The sequence below is a fragment of the Argentina anserina genome, chromosome 7, assembly GCF_933775445.1.
Source record: "Argentina anserina chromosome 7, drPotAnse1.1, whole genome shotgun sequence".
Classification (NCBI taxonomy): domain Eukaryota; kingdom Viridiplantae; phylum Streptophyta; class Magnoliopsida; order Rosales; family Rosaceae; genus Argentina; species Argentina anserina.
This window is the reverse complement of record NC_065878.1, coordinates 15,992,600-16,009,261: the sequence shown is the minus strand read 5'-3', so window position 1 is coordinate 16,009,261 and position 16,662 is coordinate 15,992,600. Positions and strand designations below refer to the sequence as shown.

The following is a 16,662-nucleotide window of genomic DNA, read 5'->3' as shown; positions in this document are numbered from 1 at the left end:
AAAAATAAATAAATTCTAGCAGCATATCAGCTCATTACTAAAGCTCAAATTGAAACTAGAAAAAAAAGTATACACTAGTATTATTTGAAATATAAGTTGTATGGGTCGGGTCGGGGCGGGTCGGGGGACGGGTTGTTATTGGTTTCAATCCGACCCATCAACAATTAGATCCTATTTTCAGCTTCAAGTTGTTGTCGCAGACAAAAGTCACAAAACAAAACAAAGAGCTCAACTCTCTCACAAAGAGAAACACAACAGAGCGAGATATGGGAGTGATGGAGAAGCTCAAGATGTTCGTCGTACAAGAGCCTGTCGTCGCCGCTTCTTGTCTCATTGCTGGCGTCGGTATACTCTCTCTCTCTCTCTCTCTCTCTCTCTCTCTCTCTACTTGATTTCTAAACCCTTAATTTGATTTGGGACTTTTCTATATAGATTGAGTCTTTCAAGTTTATGAGCAATGTTTTACAGATTTTGTGGGATTTTGATTATGAGATTGGACCCAGATCATGAATTTGTTTCCTTTGAACGATGTAGTGATAAAGCCTTAATCTTTAACCTTTTACAGCTCGTTGAAGCTACTTTGGTCTTGGTTCTGTGCCGCCAAGTTCATCGCTTTTTGTTTATCTAGGGAGTGTTGAAATTGTTCTAGTCACCAAAGGAATCTTAAGGCTTTGGATTACTTGTTTGTTGGTGTTATTCGGTAGCTTTGGCCTAGGAGAGTAATGATGTCCTTATTTTGGCGGAACAACGATGCTAACTGAGCTCTAGGATTGACCAAATTCGCTTGGTAGTCGTAATGGAGAATGCAGATGGTGGGTACATGGGAGTACAAGCTGAGGAATGTGTAGTTGGGGGACTGAGATAAAGCAGTGTCGTCGCGCTGAGTTGTTTCTTCTTAGCTCTCTTATGCACCGAGATAGGGGTTCCTTGAGAAAACAGGAAGGTGACATGGTCTATATAACTGGAAAGTTAAAGAAGCTCCGAACCTCCCCATAATTTTTTCTTAAACTCAACTCACTGTTTCTTACACACAACTCATTCTCTCTTGTACACAACATACCTTGTTTCTGTTCTTAGCTATTGCAAGCAATCCTTGTCTCGCTGGCATAGCCTAAAAAAAGAGCTATTTTTTTTCCTTACATCTAGTTCAAAAGCCAAAAGGATTTTTTTTTCTTTTCTTTTCTAGAGTAGTATATGAGAAACACTCTTTTCTATCTTAGAAATTTTTTGGTTTTCTAACAGACTTTGCTAGACGGATAGGCTTTTTTTTCCTGTGATGTTCCTATAGATTTTTTTTTTCTTTTGCCACTTTGGTTTATAGGTTTAGAGGTGTCTAACCGTAAAACTCAAACTCAAGTCTTGAATCTCGATATTGAACGGGAGACTATGAAGAAGAAGCAATCAAGCAAAGAGCATGATACAAGTCCCACCAAGAGAATTCGTATCATATATGATGATCCCTATGCCACTGATTGTTCGATTGAAAATGATACGGAATGTAATGTTAAGAAAAATAGATCAGTGTGTAATAAGCGTGTTATTTCAGAGATCTTGGTTGGAGGTGCTCCATGTAAATCATTGGCAAATACTTCATTAAATTGCAACACCTGTGGTACCAACTATGGTGATTGTATGGATCTTGATGACAGTAGTAAAACTCAAAGATGTGCCACCAAATATAAGGGAGTTCGGCGTAGACAATGCGGAACATATGCCGCGGAGATTCGAGATCCATTTAGAAAGACTAGAGTGTGGCTTGGCACTTATGGTACTGCAGAGGAGGCTTCTATGGCTTATCAGAAAAAGAGGGTTGAGTTTGACAATTTAATGAAAACTCAAACATGTGCCACCAATATGGGAGTCCAGCATAAACAATCAAGAACATATGCAGAGGAGGCTGCTAAGGCTGTTATTGCTCATGAGAAAAGGATGGTCGAGTCTGGCAACAGTAAGAAAATCCGAAGATGTGGTAACAAATATAAGGGAGTTCATCGTAGAAAATCGGGAAAATATACAGCGGAGATTCGAGATCCATTTCGAAAGACTAGAGTATGGCTTGGCACTTATACTACTGCCTTGGAGGCTGCTAAAGCTTATCAGATAAAGAGGGTCGAGTTTGACAACATACAGTTAATGAAAAAGACTAAGAATAATCTTGAGAAGTGGCAATTATCAGACAAGGCCAAGGGACTGTGTGAGACCATGCATAATTATCAAGGGGATCATTTATCAGAGGGGAGTCAGGATTTCTCAGCTGATGCTGTTATTGAACCTGTTTCATATGAAGACACCAAAAGTGTGTTCTCTCGTCCATCACCCTCATCTGTTCTCGATATTTCTAGAACAGCACTAAATATTCGTCTCACAAAGTCAGATGAAGAGTCCACTTTGCAGGTTTCTAGACAAGAAGGCGCTGTGCCACCAGATTTTGAAGAAGGGCAATGCAACTTGAAGGCTTTTGAGAAGCCAACATTGTTGCCAGAAGTACATTTGAATATTGGGCTTGTTAATAATTACATGCTGGAATGCTTGGATCGGTATTTTGATGGTATGACTGACATAGTTGATTATCCTGCTTGCGATGATGAATGGTGGGTTATCAGTCTTCCCTCTCTTGACTTTGATTGATTTGGTGACCAGTGCCAATTATACAAGAAGGATTTACTTGGTTTAATTTAAAATTAAATTTGATTACAGTAACCATGGGTTTTGTAATTAACAATTTAGTTGTAGATATAAACTAAGAACTTTAGACTTTACTAAACCAAAAGTATTGGAAAACGTCTGAGTGGTCTAGAGGTTAATTTTGTCTCTGGAGAGAGTTTTTCAGTGGAGCTGTCCTGGATTTAAACTCTCAGATTGTTATAAAGAGCAGAGTGACTAGCTGTATTTAAACTTGTTCGTCTTGCAAAAATTCTTTAACAAAAGTGACATTGCTAAAAAGATTAAAACGTTCTTCAGCATAGAAATATTCTGTAATAGAATGATATTGTGTCTTTTAATTCTGGAAAGTGGACTGTTCTACTTCAGTTATATTGCGAGGATGAAACTATAGTCTATTGTGTTATGATTTCTGAGAGAAATGATGAATCTTGGCATCCTCTGGTGGTTCCTATGTCTTTAATTTATAGACTGAGTATCTTCATCTGATTGTTTTTGTTCATTAAATTTGCAGGACTCTTCCTTCCAGCTGTGGTGAGGCCAATGTTAGATTCCTTTGAAGCTTCTAAGCAAGTCCCTCAGCCTGCCTTAAGTGATGTGAGTATCAATGCATTTTTATAATGTATGTATGTATGTATGTATGTATGTATGTATGTATGTATGTATGTATGTATGTATGTATGTATGTGAGTACACTTTTCATCAAATTATGCACATTAGAGTACTTATATCTATTATGTTGTTTGTCCATTTTCATTCCCAACCTTTAATGTATGAGTAAGATGAGTAAACTGTTATGAGGGAAATGGAAAAGACATTATTGCCTGATTAGTGATTCCTCGAATTCAAGAAACTGACCACCAACGTGCTTTCATGGTAAACCCTTTTAAGGAGTATGAATATAATTAGATATTTAGATTAGTATATTCCATCTTGTCAGGCTATAATTGGGTTTGTCGCCACAGAAGCCTCACCTAATAATAGGTTGACATGGCTTGGTTATGTACTCTAACAGCCAAGTTAAGAAGGATAGGAACAGAAAGATATAGAATATCCACCACCAGTGCTTCCTTGTGGAATATAGTCAACATGGTTTGGTTATGTACTTTTTAGAAGCCAATCGTAGTTGAAACAAAATGATAGGAAGTGTAGAACTATAGGATTCTCTCAACTGGCTCTCCCTTAAAATCGTTCTACATGATTTGATTGGGTAAATCCAATTTGGATTCTCAAATAGGACTTAATGTATCTGGAATTTTATCAACTTAAATCAGCTACATCAGGAGAATGTTTGTTTTAATACCAAGTAGATTCTCTAGCCTCAACTATTCAGAATTTTTCAAACAACAAACATTTCAAATGAAGAGCATTTTATATTGATACCTGAGCATGTTTTGCAGGTGGTTGCAGGTATGACGGGTAAAAAATAGAGCTGATATGATTCAAGTGACCATTAAAGAACACCTCTTTTCCTGTTAGCAATGTAATAAGCGTGACAATCATGTATGGAGATAAATCTTGAATCATTTTCTACGTTTTTAGGCGTATGAATGGTTATCATTACCATGTTAATTCATGGTGACAATTATCTATTTTTTTATGAACTGAAATTTCTCTCCCCACCCTTGGTGAATTTAGTTCTTGGTTTGAACTTTGAATGGCTTGTATACACATCTCTCGTTGCTTCTTATAAAGTGCTCGACATTGGCTTTAACCAGTTGACATGTTTGCATATCAATGGGATGAATTCCAGTTCAGTAACTTCCCCACTCCACAAATCATTACAACGGAAAACAATCAGTTTTGCCTGGATAAGCAGTAGTGTATCTGTGTAGCCTAAGTTCCTAACCAAGAATGCTGCCAGTGATAAGTTGCCAACGGAGAAGAAAGCAAGACAGCAAAGCTACATTTCTCCAAAACGCATTCATTTCAAATGTCCCTATGGGGACTAACTGAGTAACTGAATACAAAGTCCACCCACATTTCCGGACTCGGTGTTGTTTTGGTTTCACATAAATAATATTACAGCACTACAACAGTTGATAGGAGTTAAATAACATGGAACACATACTACGGTGTCCAGAGTTCTACATCACAATCCCATCTTGCTTTGATTTCCTACTCTTCCATGGAACCACCTGCTTCAAACCTTGGTAAATAGTTGCCTGCAAAAGTGAAACTAGGTTTGCATCACCTACAAATAACTAAGTCCTACCCCAGAACTGAAATTCTGAGAAGTTCCTTCAAGTACACAGAATCACAACCAACTAGATTTCATACCTTATCTATCAAATTGATAATTTTGGCCAAGTGAAAGTACAAGCTAGAACACAAAATAACTAGAAATAGAAAAATGATGAGAACAAGAGATGTACCCAGAAATGAGGCTTTGAATGAGAGATATTGGAAAAGCTCCTAGCCCTTCTATGCCTTGTGTTCTTCACACTGAAGCTGCTACTCTCTCCAACACTGCCACCACCACCACCATCACTCTCTCCATCTACAGAAGATGGCAAGACATAATTAGCCCCACCTGCCTCTCTTTTACCCTTCAAGACCCTCCTCCCCCATGAATCAAACCACCCTCTTTCATTAACCCCATTCTTGCTCAAGACCAAAGCACCAAGCTGATCTGATATCTCATGATCAGGGCTAAAAGAGCCATAACAATCCCTCCCCACAATCCTAAAAGAAGAGGACTGAAACCTTGACCTGCCCACATAAGGACCCTCCAACACTGTGGTGGGTGAGAGCAGTTTGGTCTCAAGCAACAGCCTTGGAGGGAGTTCCAAGCACTTTGGGGACAAGTCAACTGGGTTTGGTATGGTTGCAAGGTCTGTGCAAGGCCTTGGCTTCCCTGGCTCTTCTTCCCATCTGAATGGAACTGAAACTGAACTGTAGAAGGGTGGGGTTAGGTACCCAGAAGGCTCATTTGACTGTATGTGTGATATGGAGAACAAGGGTAGCTTTGGTGACTCTGGCTCGGCCTCAGATCCCATGCCTCTCTAACTGGCTTCTCTACGGTGAATTGTAGCATAAAGGAGTTGGCTTTGGAGTGAACAAGAGGAGGAGAGACAATGGAGAAGAGAGAAGAAAAGTGATCACAGAGAAATGGCAGCTCTTTTGGTCATCATATCTAGTAATTAGTGGAGTCTAGTAAAGACTGAATTTTTAGTGCACCTACTCTTGGGGTGGTGAAACCTGTGTTTGGCTTTTATCCCAGTTCCCCTCTTCTTAGGGAAAACAAGAGAAGGACTTCAGTGTGCTGCTCAACCAACCAGATGAGGATTTGACACAAGTCATGAGATATTTTTACCAATTGTCAAGATCAAAGGGTAGCTATCTGATTATTATTGTGGTCATGGACATACTAAATTATAAATTTCATATTAGGTATAATTAATATGTAACCGATAAATATGTTAAAAATTTATTTACATATAATTATTTATCAAAAATAAACACATTAAAAATAAATTAATTATATTTAAAAAATGGCGTATCGGGTATCTATGCAGCAAAACTGCCCAAGCATAGGATGCCAACCTGTGTTGGAGAATAATAACACTTGAGTATGTCTTGGAGTTTAGCTACTCTATCAAGTCCTTTCCAATAAAAGTCACTTACAATTTCCACCCAAGACCAGACACAACTCTCAATGCAACTGCATCAGCTGGAGTTGAAGGCCTCAAAAGGATAACCTTAGGCCATCTCCGGTAGGAGAAGAGTCTATAATGAGGCCAGAGTTATATTTTAGCCCTCATAGGAAATATATTTTATTCATGAATCTATTATCATCTTGAATAAGAGAGGGCTAACCCTTCTAAATATGTAATGGTACTTTATTATATTTTTCCAAAATTTTGATTTTATTAGTTATAAATAATTTATATTATTCATACAAAGATATGTAATTAAAATGTGTATATCAAGGTGTACATTTGGATGCCATATCTATGTATGTTTAGTGTAATAATATCTTTATAAAGAATTTGGAGATTAATTGTTCAATTAAGCATAATTAATATCATATTTGACTATATGTAAAATCTACCAAAATTGAATTAATATCATCTTTTCATATTTGATGTTTCTTTCTCTCCCTCTCTCTCGGGAAAACATTTTCTCAAACCTTGCCAACCCTAGCGGCGGCGGCACAAAGACCAAAAGGGGTGGTTCTTTCCTCCCCCATTAAAGAATCCAAAGGGTTCATGATCTTTTGTCTACCCTATCGCCAAACTTTGAAAGGAGACTGGGAATTTCAATCATCTAGCCAATCAGTGGTGATAGTGGGCTCTTATGGCTGAATTGTGGAAATCTGCTCCCATGGTGGTTGTTGGTGGCGGTGGCAAGATCTGGAGCGGCCTGATCTAGTGCGCCGAAGGCTATGGTTTGATCCAGAGCATAAGAGAAGTTAGAGGAAGAGTGTTGATGTTGTTGTCGGCATTGAATTCTCTTGGCCTTCATTGGGTTTGGACCCAATTTTCTAGACATGGAAGACTGATGGATAAGATCCAAGATCCAAGATGCTACTGATCTTGTAGAAAATAAGGTAGAGGGGATATCACTCCCTCTGCCTATTTATTTTAAGTTTGAATCGTCGTGCAGTCTTACAATGGATGGTTGTGAAACATTTATCTTGTCTTCTACATCAATTGTATTATGTTAGTTTTGTGCTTCATGACCATGAAAAAGTGGGTGAAATCTTAATTTTGTTAGATAATTTTACTTAGGAATTGCTAGTTGTCAGCTAATTTTCTTAAGGATAATTAGCTTGTTTATTCAAAAGAGATAACTCCTTCGGACATATTATCTTAGTTCTGCTTGTTGAAATACAATTTAGTTGTTATTTGATTCAAAAAAAATCCACCGCAATTGATGACATATATAACACAACTTATGATTGATAACAAAATTAAGATAAGTTGAAATTTCAGCTTTCCATTTGTTTTCTGTAATGCATGCAAATAGGTAATAACATTTATAAAATATAATCGATAGTGAGTTAGCCACCTCCAGGGCTACTTTCAGCCCTCTTAATCCCCTTGTGGACTTGGACACACTTTTAGCCCTCTTTACTTTTACTTACTGGAGTCCATAATCTGATAAAATAGATTAAAGAGCTCATTGTTGCCCTCTTGAGATGGCCTTAGCTTCCTCTTCATTGGCATTATATTTTACCAAGGATCATAGAAAATGAAAATTGGACCTTCTTTTTCATTGTGAAGGAAATTACCTATACTATTTCAAGCATTAAGAAAATTGGTGACAGTTATAAGCAGAAGTCTAGTTAGTGAAACGAAAGTCAGTGAGCTACATCACACAATCTAGTCCATATTGGAGAGTGCTATCAGGGCTAGTAATGGCAGAGAGGTGAAGCCACACACTACCACTATATGAGGAAATGTCAATTTAGGGTTGTGATACGAGTGTTGAAGACAGCTTTGCCACTAATTGTCATAATCCTGGTGCAAAAGTCAAGGGAAAAATAAAGAGAAATTCATCTTGTCATTTTCATAATTAACCAGAGAGACAGATTTGCTATGACATAGAGAGAAAAAGGCTTTGATCTCTATTTGGACTGAGGCTTGATGTAATTCACTACCTTCAAAATAGTTAGTTTTATTTCCTTTTCCTCTGTACACTTTATTTGACATGTTTCAAATGAAGAACAAACCAAAAACACTTCCTAAATTATTTAGCTGAAGTAGTGGAGTGCAAGAAATTGAAATGATAATTATATTATATAATGAAGCAGAAGTACGTAATCAATGTTAAATTGTTAAACACTAGCCGAATCCAAAATCATTGCCAAATTTTAATTGGTAGGTTTAGAGATGACAATGATTAAAACTTAATCATTGCATCCCCCTCTAAACCGAAATGCAAAAAGCGACTAAAACAAGAAAAAGAATGTTTGCAGTGGAAGAGGGTGATGGCAACGATAAGTAGCAAATCATGCTTATGAAGCCCATTATAATAAGCTTAAGTGCTGTGCTTATTAAAATCCCCAAAGATAGCTACAACATTCATCATGTCCTGCTTCATTTCATCTTCAGCATTTCAATGTTTTACGAATCGGTCTTGTTTTTAGGGTAGATGTGGCTTTAAGCCTTTGAGCTAGGTCCAATTAAGCGAATCAAAAAAAGTTCTTAACAGATTGTGCAGTTGTTACCAGTCTTGCATGCTCATATCCCAATTGAATGTTGAGAGGGGCTTTTTCTTTGTCTTTTTACGTGGTACAGATTAAATCATCTAAAACCTGGGTGCAATGTCTTGAGTTTGATTCTATCTGATCTAAATAATAATTTTTGGGATACCTATGTTCTTGTAATTTCAAGATGGATTTGCATTAAGCTAGCATGTACTTTGTGGTGTAACCGGGGAAGTTGGACATGAGGATCAATGACTTCTAGTGTAAATTTGTCCATTCAGAAGTTTTGAACTAGCTCATAACGGATCGGAAATGGAGTATATACGACTTTGCTAGACTTGATGCAATATGAAATTATCAATTTATAACTCTACAAGAGATTGATTGATTGGAAAATGGAAATGTCGTAGAAACTCAGCGAAACTAAACTAGGCCTAACTACACATGTACAGGAAAAGAACTACAACTGCTAATCTACTTATCTTCAGAAGTATAGTACGTATTGCTCAATGTCTTTGAGTCTTTACACTTCACTTGCATCCAGATTTAATCACCCACAATAATCTAGGCCTCTCCAACTGTCCTAATTGATCTAGGAGAAGACTGCCTTGCCTGGAAAGATGAGCAATTATCTTCGCTGTAATTTCAAGGTCTCCGATCATTGAAGGATTCGAGTATTCGACCTACATGCATTATCTCAATTTTCAAGGTTACAAATCCATTAATGATTTGACCCGAGCAAATGCTTATATACGTATCACGCATTATGATAACTCTAACTGAATGTATGTGCTCTACAGCTGAAAGAGTTCAAATAGATGGGTGCCTTAATGTGAAAGGTACGATCAATGCTCTACTTGGCAATGATCCGCATCGTACCACACTTGTAAATCCAAAGCATTGACCCATAACATTTAACCTCACATTCCCACTCAATTTCTTAGCAACAAAAACAAAAAGCATGAAACTTTCTTTACTGACAGAAAACTACTCCTGAACTGATCACATGACCCTATTTTAATAGCCCACTTATAACTATATATGGAGTTACATGTTCACTGTTCTTTCATGATCTTCAATTTAGTAAGATCACAAACCAATTAAGCTAAGCCTTGGCCTTCTGATATTATAAGAAAAGAAGAAGGCATCCGGGCAGGCCGGCCCTATGTCAAAAAAACCTCAAGGTGAAAAAAATTGGAGGCCCCTAAATAAATGCATGACAAACAAGAAAAAAAACATAACATATAACGAAATAAATTATATAAAAGTATCACCGAAAGATAATGCACGCATCTTGCATTTTTAGATGCAAAGATACTGCTAACTATGTCTTTTTCTATAGATATCATAGTCAAATCACTCAATCTCTATTTTTTAACTATGACTCTCTTTTGTTTATTTCCACCGAGTGTTTTGAGCTATGAAATACGGATACGTGGTTGACACATCAAATAAATATTATTGTATTTAATATAAATATAATTGCATAAATTTTAGCTAAATTTTTTTATAATAAATCATAAATTTATTAATTCATTTGACAAATAACATTAAACTCGGGTTCAAATATTGATAGAGATTCAGAAAACCATCAATTAATGAGTAAATTTTGGGGTTCTTAAAGACAAAATTTTGACAAATTTGATATGAGCAATAAAAGCCTGTGAATAATTGGTAATTTGGTGATTAAAGAACCCTTTCCTTCCTTTCAAAAATAACCTTTTCCCTTCGTTTCTGCCTCATAACCCCTCATTATCCAAAATGACCACCACAACCACCGGCTGCCATCTAACCCAGAAGAATAAGAAGAAGAACCCACTCACCCACCCACCTCTCTTGACTCTATCCTTCCCAAATCTCTATTGCGGAGCTTCAAATCTACCAACACCCAAAGATTGTTCACTCCTTATTTCGATCAAGCCATGATGGAGTTCAAAACCAGACATTCAAGAATCAAGAACATGCGTCTTTATAAGTTAAGGGTCATCTCTCTAACAATTTCTACTTCGAAATCTTAGGTATTCTTACAAACATTTAGGAATTCATAAGAGAAGAGAATTAAATCAATCAATTGATTCAATCTTGGAGTTTCACCAAACGTATATGTTTGCGTGTCCGTGTAGGATACGCATGTGTCTATTTCGTATCCAAATAAGATACACATATTCATATGTATTTTGGCGTGTCTGTTCGATACACAGCCATTTTTCCATGTATGTGCTTCTTAGGTATTTAGTGTATTATTGAAGTAATGAGGCCCCCATATTTTTTTATTGTTGTTCCATAATCCCTACACCGAGCAAGTGAGCAACCTTCTTTTTTTTAATAATCTTTTTTTAATATCACATATATAATAAAAACATTAGAGGCCCTTTTTTTGTTAAGCCCAACACGCAGACTTGCTTTGCCTTGGCCCAAGCCGGCCACTTCATCTGGGCTTCCCGTAGAGACAGAACAAAGCCACAAAGAAAAGAAAAGAAAAGAGAAGGGTCGAAGAGTAAAAATTAAGGGGAGAATAGTTGGGTGCGAAGAAAATTATTCATTTTATTTTACTGTACAAGCTAATGAATGTGAACTTGCAAATGTATGATTTCTATATAAGTGGAAAGGAGGGAGCTTAAAAACTTTTAGAAAAATCTCATTTTTCCTACGAGAACATATAGGCCGTGTTTGTTTGCCCTGATATAGGGAACAGATAGGCAAACATAAATCCTATCCGGCTAATTGGTCTGTTTGGAAGTTGAGATTTCTTGCTACTGGAAAACTTAAATCTTGTCCGACCTTCATTTCAAATCCTGCTAAAATGGTGGGATTTAAGTTATCCATCCAAATTCAATACTCAACCCAGAAATACGAGTTCGTCTCTCTAGTCTCTTTGTAACCCCAACCTCCTTAATCTTCCCAAGGAGGAGCTTCTCCGCCCCCAACCGCTGCTTCCTCTCACTACCGCCGCCTTCCCTGCCCTCACTGTCAAATCCTACGTTGTCGATCTAATCCGCCGGCTCTTCCTTCCCCCGGCCTCCAGTCCGTCGTCCTGGCCCGACTCGCATCCGTAAACCTGACGACCAATTCAAACCTTGGAGAGGCTCAATCGTTTTCTCCCACCGCCCATTAGCTAACTTAGCTCCCATGATCCAAGCCTGCTCCAGAGCCGACAACTCCGTCCCATTCGAGATATCGGTGGAGAACGCGCTCAAGCCCTAGACGTTGACACCGCAACGTCGTTAGATGAGATTCTTCGCGCCAATAGAAACATCGTCACCATGACCAAGAGCAGGCCTCGTCTCCGCCTAAGACACCTCCTCCGCCCTCCTTTCCCGGTCCCCACTTCCGACTACGCATCCTCCACCTCCATCGTCTAAATTTATTTATTTTTTGAATATTAATTCAAGAAATAATGAAATGAAATCCAACTTGTCTCTGGTTCTCCAAACATCCAGTAAGATTGGAATTCTCTAAATCTAATCTGTTTCCAATCTAATCCAAGTCAGTGCTGGATACTATTCCAATCTAGTCTGGTCTGCCAAACACGTCCATGAGGTCCAAAGAAGATTTGGACAGAGTAGGTTTTTTCTTGGGGGTGTATTTTAGAAACTGAACATGCGTAGATATATATTGAATTCCACTAAAAAGAAGAAGAAAAATATCTAAAGTTTAGACTATCTGAAGTTCAAATAGAATAGAACTGTTTAGCATGCAATTGACAGTTGAACAATAAATAAATAAAACAACAGGTATCATACATGGACTGTGCTGAAACTGCAAACACGCTGTCATCACAACATGTACTCAGGTAGTCTCACATTAACCATCTAAAGGGTACAATTACTTAGGGGTGGGCACGGGACGGGATAGGACGGGACGGGATAGGACGGGACGGGGCTCATCCCACGTCCCGTCCCACTCTTTTGAATCGGGACGGGATGAGGGTTTTTAAGAATGCATCCCACTCGGGATTAATCCCGGTTGGGACGGGACGGGATCGGGACGGGACGGGACAAATCCCAACTTCCTATGAAGTTAAATAAAAACCTATATTTTTACTTTTTCATTAACAAAGTAATATTTAATAATGAAATTTTAACAAAAAAAATGCATATTATGTTCAAAATATTATAATTTAGCATTATTATTTGAGTTGAAATAATTTTGGAGTTATTAAGAACATAAATTAGTTTCATTTTAATACAAATATATAAGAATTTTTAAGTTTTTATTAAAGGTGGGACGGGACGGGACGAAGCGGGATAGAAATTATTCGTCCCACGTCCCGTCCCACTATTATGAAACGGGACGGGATCGGGACGGGACGAACGTTTTTAGACCTCCGTCCCGTCCCGTCCCGTCCCTATGAATTTCGGGACGAGATCGAGACGGGATCGGGATTTCCGTTTTTTATGCCCACCCCTACAATTACTACAGAGGTGATAGATGAATCCATGATATGAGCACTTTGTGCTACGTTCTTAATATGTTTTTACCTCCATTTGTACTTTGCTTAACCCTTATTGTTGTAATATCGAGTCATTGAGTCACAATAGGAGTCTTGGACGGTTATGGATGTGTATTTGTGCTTAAACGAGTTAAAAACGAAGAATTGGTCTAGAGTCCTAGTTTGAGTAGGAATCCTTATAGGACTAGGAAACCTAGTTGAATTAGGAGTCTTCACCTTTCTATGTTTTAGTCGCATTGGCGATATCTTGAGAGTCATGTTTGCATTAGGGATCCTTGTTAGACTAGGAAACGTACCATTTTGGAAAGTCCTACTTGAACTCAAACTCTTATTACGAAACTTTCTTAATTGAACTTCCTTGTTCTAGAAACATACTTATTCTAGTAAGTTTCCTTTTTGCAAATTAGAAACTTTCCTAATCTAGTTGAACTCATCTATTAAATGTGTCTTTTTAAGACAACTAATGTCTAGATTAGGACATGATTTTCGAATGTATTATCTCTTACTTATGTTTTCTTTTCTTATTTTCAGATTTAAGAGATAATTGCAAGGTAATTAAATGATTCAGCCGTGCAAGATGGGAGATGAAGATAAGGCACGAATTGGAGAGGAAATAGGAGTCCATGTCGTGCATGACTCTTGAGAGAAAATAGGAGATCAGCCGTGCCTATTCAAATCAGCAAAGGATGAGTCATGCCGTGTATAGAAGAGATAAACAAGGGGATAAAGACTGAAATTACACAGGAACAAGGGCAGCCATTCGATGCATTCATTGAGGAGAGATCACAGCCGTGTATTGATGGACCAAGCAGCCCAAAACCGAGCAGCCTCTCCTCCCTTGGTTCCTCTATATATAGCTCGGTCTCCCTTCATATTTGGCATCGCCATTCTCTCACAAAGCTGGCCGAATTGCTGCCTATATCCATCCAAAAAATTCAAGCCAAAAAACCTTCATCCATCATCACCGAACCGTGCTCACCCTCTTGCCTCTCCAAATCCGAATTCATCTTGCTCCATCCTTCAAGGTTTCTAATGTGTGATTCATCCATGGCTTGTAATTTTTATTTAGGTTTTCTGCAATTTTCGATTTCATTGTATGAATTCTTGGATGTGATTTTCGGTTTTATATATGAAGAACATAAATTCAGATTTCTTTGGTTTTATGTTTTGATTGTATAAACTCATGAGATTTGTATGTTTGCCATGTATAATGACTTAGGGCAGTAGGTTTCCGAATTGTTTTTAGGTTTTATTTCGATTTATTCCTTGAACTTGTGCATCTAAATACATGCTTGAGGAAGCCACGGCCACGGCTCTTCTTGGGTTGCGATTTCATTCACCAAAGTAGTATTTGATCGAGTTATGCGCTTCGTGTCTCAATTATTGCTACTTATATAGGGCTGTGATAGTTCTAGGAATTTGCATGTTTAAACATGATTAGTGACGCCATGCATGTTTATATGTCTCCAATTCGACTTAATGTGTTTATGTGCTTCTTTGTGTTTAACTAATACGCTTCGTGAAGTTAGACTCTTTTTAGCATATGTTTAGGATTGAACGCTTCGTTGATTCTAAATAATTATGAAGTCTTAACGATTAGATGAACCGCTTCGGACTCTAATTAGAATTGGAATTGAAATAGACTTAGATATAATCGAAATAAGTCACTGCCTATATGTTGCTCTATGCGTGTCATACATGTTTCTTGAGTAGAATTCGTGTTTTGGTTATGTGATGAATGGTTGATCAATTGTATATAAGTAATTTATGATTTATTTTAAGTTGTAGTTTTAGAATCCAAATCAAATCCCCCAATAACATGATAAGTGTTGAGGCCCTTTTGATTCCCCGGACTGAACGATCACTGCTTATTCTATACTAACGATGATGTTTTTTAAGGTATTTTATAGACGTTCTAACAAAACGCTCTATCAATCCACCAAATGTGGGAGCCAAAAGGTTTGAGAGGAAGACATCTTCGGAGGGAGTTGTTTTTTAGGTACCTTTTTATGCTTTTTCATATTTTTCTCTCTGCTCAAAGAGCAAAATTCAGACAGAGTTAGCTCAAAAAGATAGTAGTCGGTTATTTTAGATAGGGCTTGTCAATGGACCGGGCCGGATATGTTCACAAATACGAAGATCCAAATCTGTCCATATAAAATAGGCCTTGCGGGTTTTTGCGGGCCGGGTTGGGCCTTGCGGGCTTTTACGGGGCAAGTCTTGCGGGCTTGTATTAGAAAAAATATAATACTCTAATTTAAGGGTTTGAAACAATAAAAGAATTATTAGAAAACATTCTAAAAAAAGTCATAAATAAATTCTAGTTTCGAAATATTGTCAATTGACACCAATGGATGTGATCGATATATATATTTAGGGACCTTGTAAAAATTTCATCCAATTCGGACCTCGTTTGACCGTTTGAATTTTCGGTCAACCAAAAAAATAGGCGTTTTTAGATAATAAAACCCCATTGACCGGGGCTTTACCAAATGAGTTTTCTCGTTGCCACCACGCACAATCGGTGACAAAAATTAGGTGATTTCAAATATGTTAACAGCTTTCCGCATTCGCATCTTGGTAATGGGTCCCCCTTATGACATATTAGTGTTGTTTTTGGTTTACCGGAAATTCCGACGGTTAAACGAGGTCCGAATTGGATAAAAAATTTAAATGATCATTAAATATATATACTGATCACATCAGATGGTGTCGATCGATTTCGAAAATTTTCTTTCATATAGTATTTCATAATGTGATAGTTTTATTATAAACCTAATATTAAAGGTTATAAAACATTAGTGGACACTTCAGCGATCGACAACTCCAATTCAAAATATAGTCGATCAACACCAGTAGATGTGATCGGTATATATATTTAGAGAACCTGTAAAAATTTCGTCCGTTTTGGACATGATTTGACCGTTCGTACCAACGGTCAACTAAAAAAGAGATGTTTTGACATATTGACACCCCATTAACCGGGGTTTTGCCAAATAGATTTCTTCAGTGCGACCACGCACGATAGGTAACAAAAATTAGGTGATTTCAGATATGTAAACGGCTTTCGGCGTTCACATATTTGTAATAGGTCCTCCCTTAGGACATATTAGTGGTGTTTTCGATTTACCGAAAATTCTGACGGTCAAACGAGGTCCGAATTGGATGAAATTTTAAAATGATCACTAAATATATATATTGATCACATCAGATGGTGTTGATCGATTCCGATCAGTTTCCTTCATATAGTCGCTTCATAATATGATAGTTTTATTATAAACCTAATATAAAGGTTATAATATGTTAGTGGACACTTTGGCGATTGAAACTCTAGTTCGAAATATGCTCGATTGACACCAGTAGATGTGATCGGTATATATACTTAGAAACCCGT

At 37.5% G+C, this 16,662-nt stretch overlaps 4 protein-coding genes across 4 annotated transcripts in view; 2 read left to right on the top strand and 2 right to left on the bottom strand.

Annotated features, from left to right (window-relative positions):
- LOC126801832 (exportin-2) overlaps positions 1-16,662 on the bottom strand; it is a 228,205-nt gene that overhangs the window by 186,570 nt on the left and 24,973 nt on the right. The window lies entirely within an intron of this gene.
- On the top strand, positions 220-4,332 carry LOC126801850 (uncharacterized). The gene is made up of 3 exons (XM_050529321.1): positions 220-345; positions 3,176-3,258; positions 4,062-4,332. The coding sequence occupies exons 1-3, from the start codon at positions 267-269 to the stop codon at positions 4,089-4,091; spliced, it is 192 nt and encodes a 63-aa protein (XP_050385278.1). The 5' UTR covers positions 220-266; the 3' UTR covers positions 4,092-4,332.
- On the top strand, positions 471-3,088 carry LOC126801840 (ethylene-responsive transcription factor CRF6-like). The gene is made up of 2 exons (XM_050529307.1): positions 471-2,296; positions 2,375-3,088. The coding sequence occupies exons 1-2, from the start codon at positions 1,387-1,389 to the stop codon at positions 2,626-2,628; spliced, it is 1,164 nt and encodes a 387-aa protein (XP_050385264.1). The 5' UTR covers positions 471-1,386; the 3' UTR covers positions 2,629-3,088.
- On the bottom strand, positions 4,570-5,798 carry LOC126801846 (uncharacterized protein At4g00950-like). The gene is made up of 2 exons (XM_050529316.1): positions 5,037-5,798; positions 4,570-4,826 (listed from the first exon to the last, which is right to left on the bottom strand). The coding sequence occupies exons 1-2, from the start codon at positions 5,658-5,660 to the stop codon at positions 4,749-4,751; spliced, it is 702 nt and encodes a 233-aa protein (XP_050385273.1). The 5' UTR covers positions 5,661-5,798; the 3' UTR covers positions 4,570-4,748.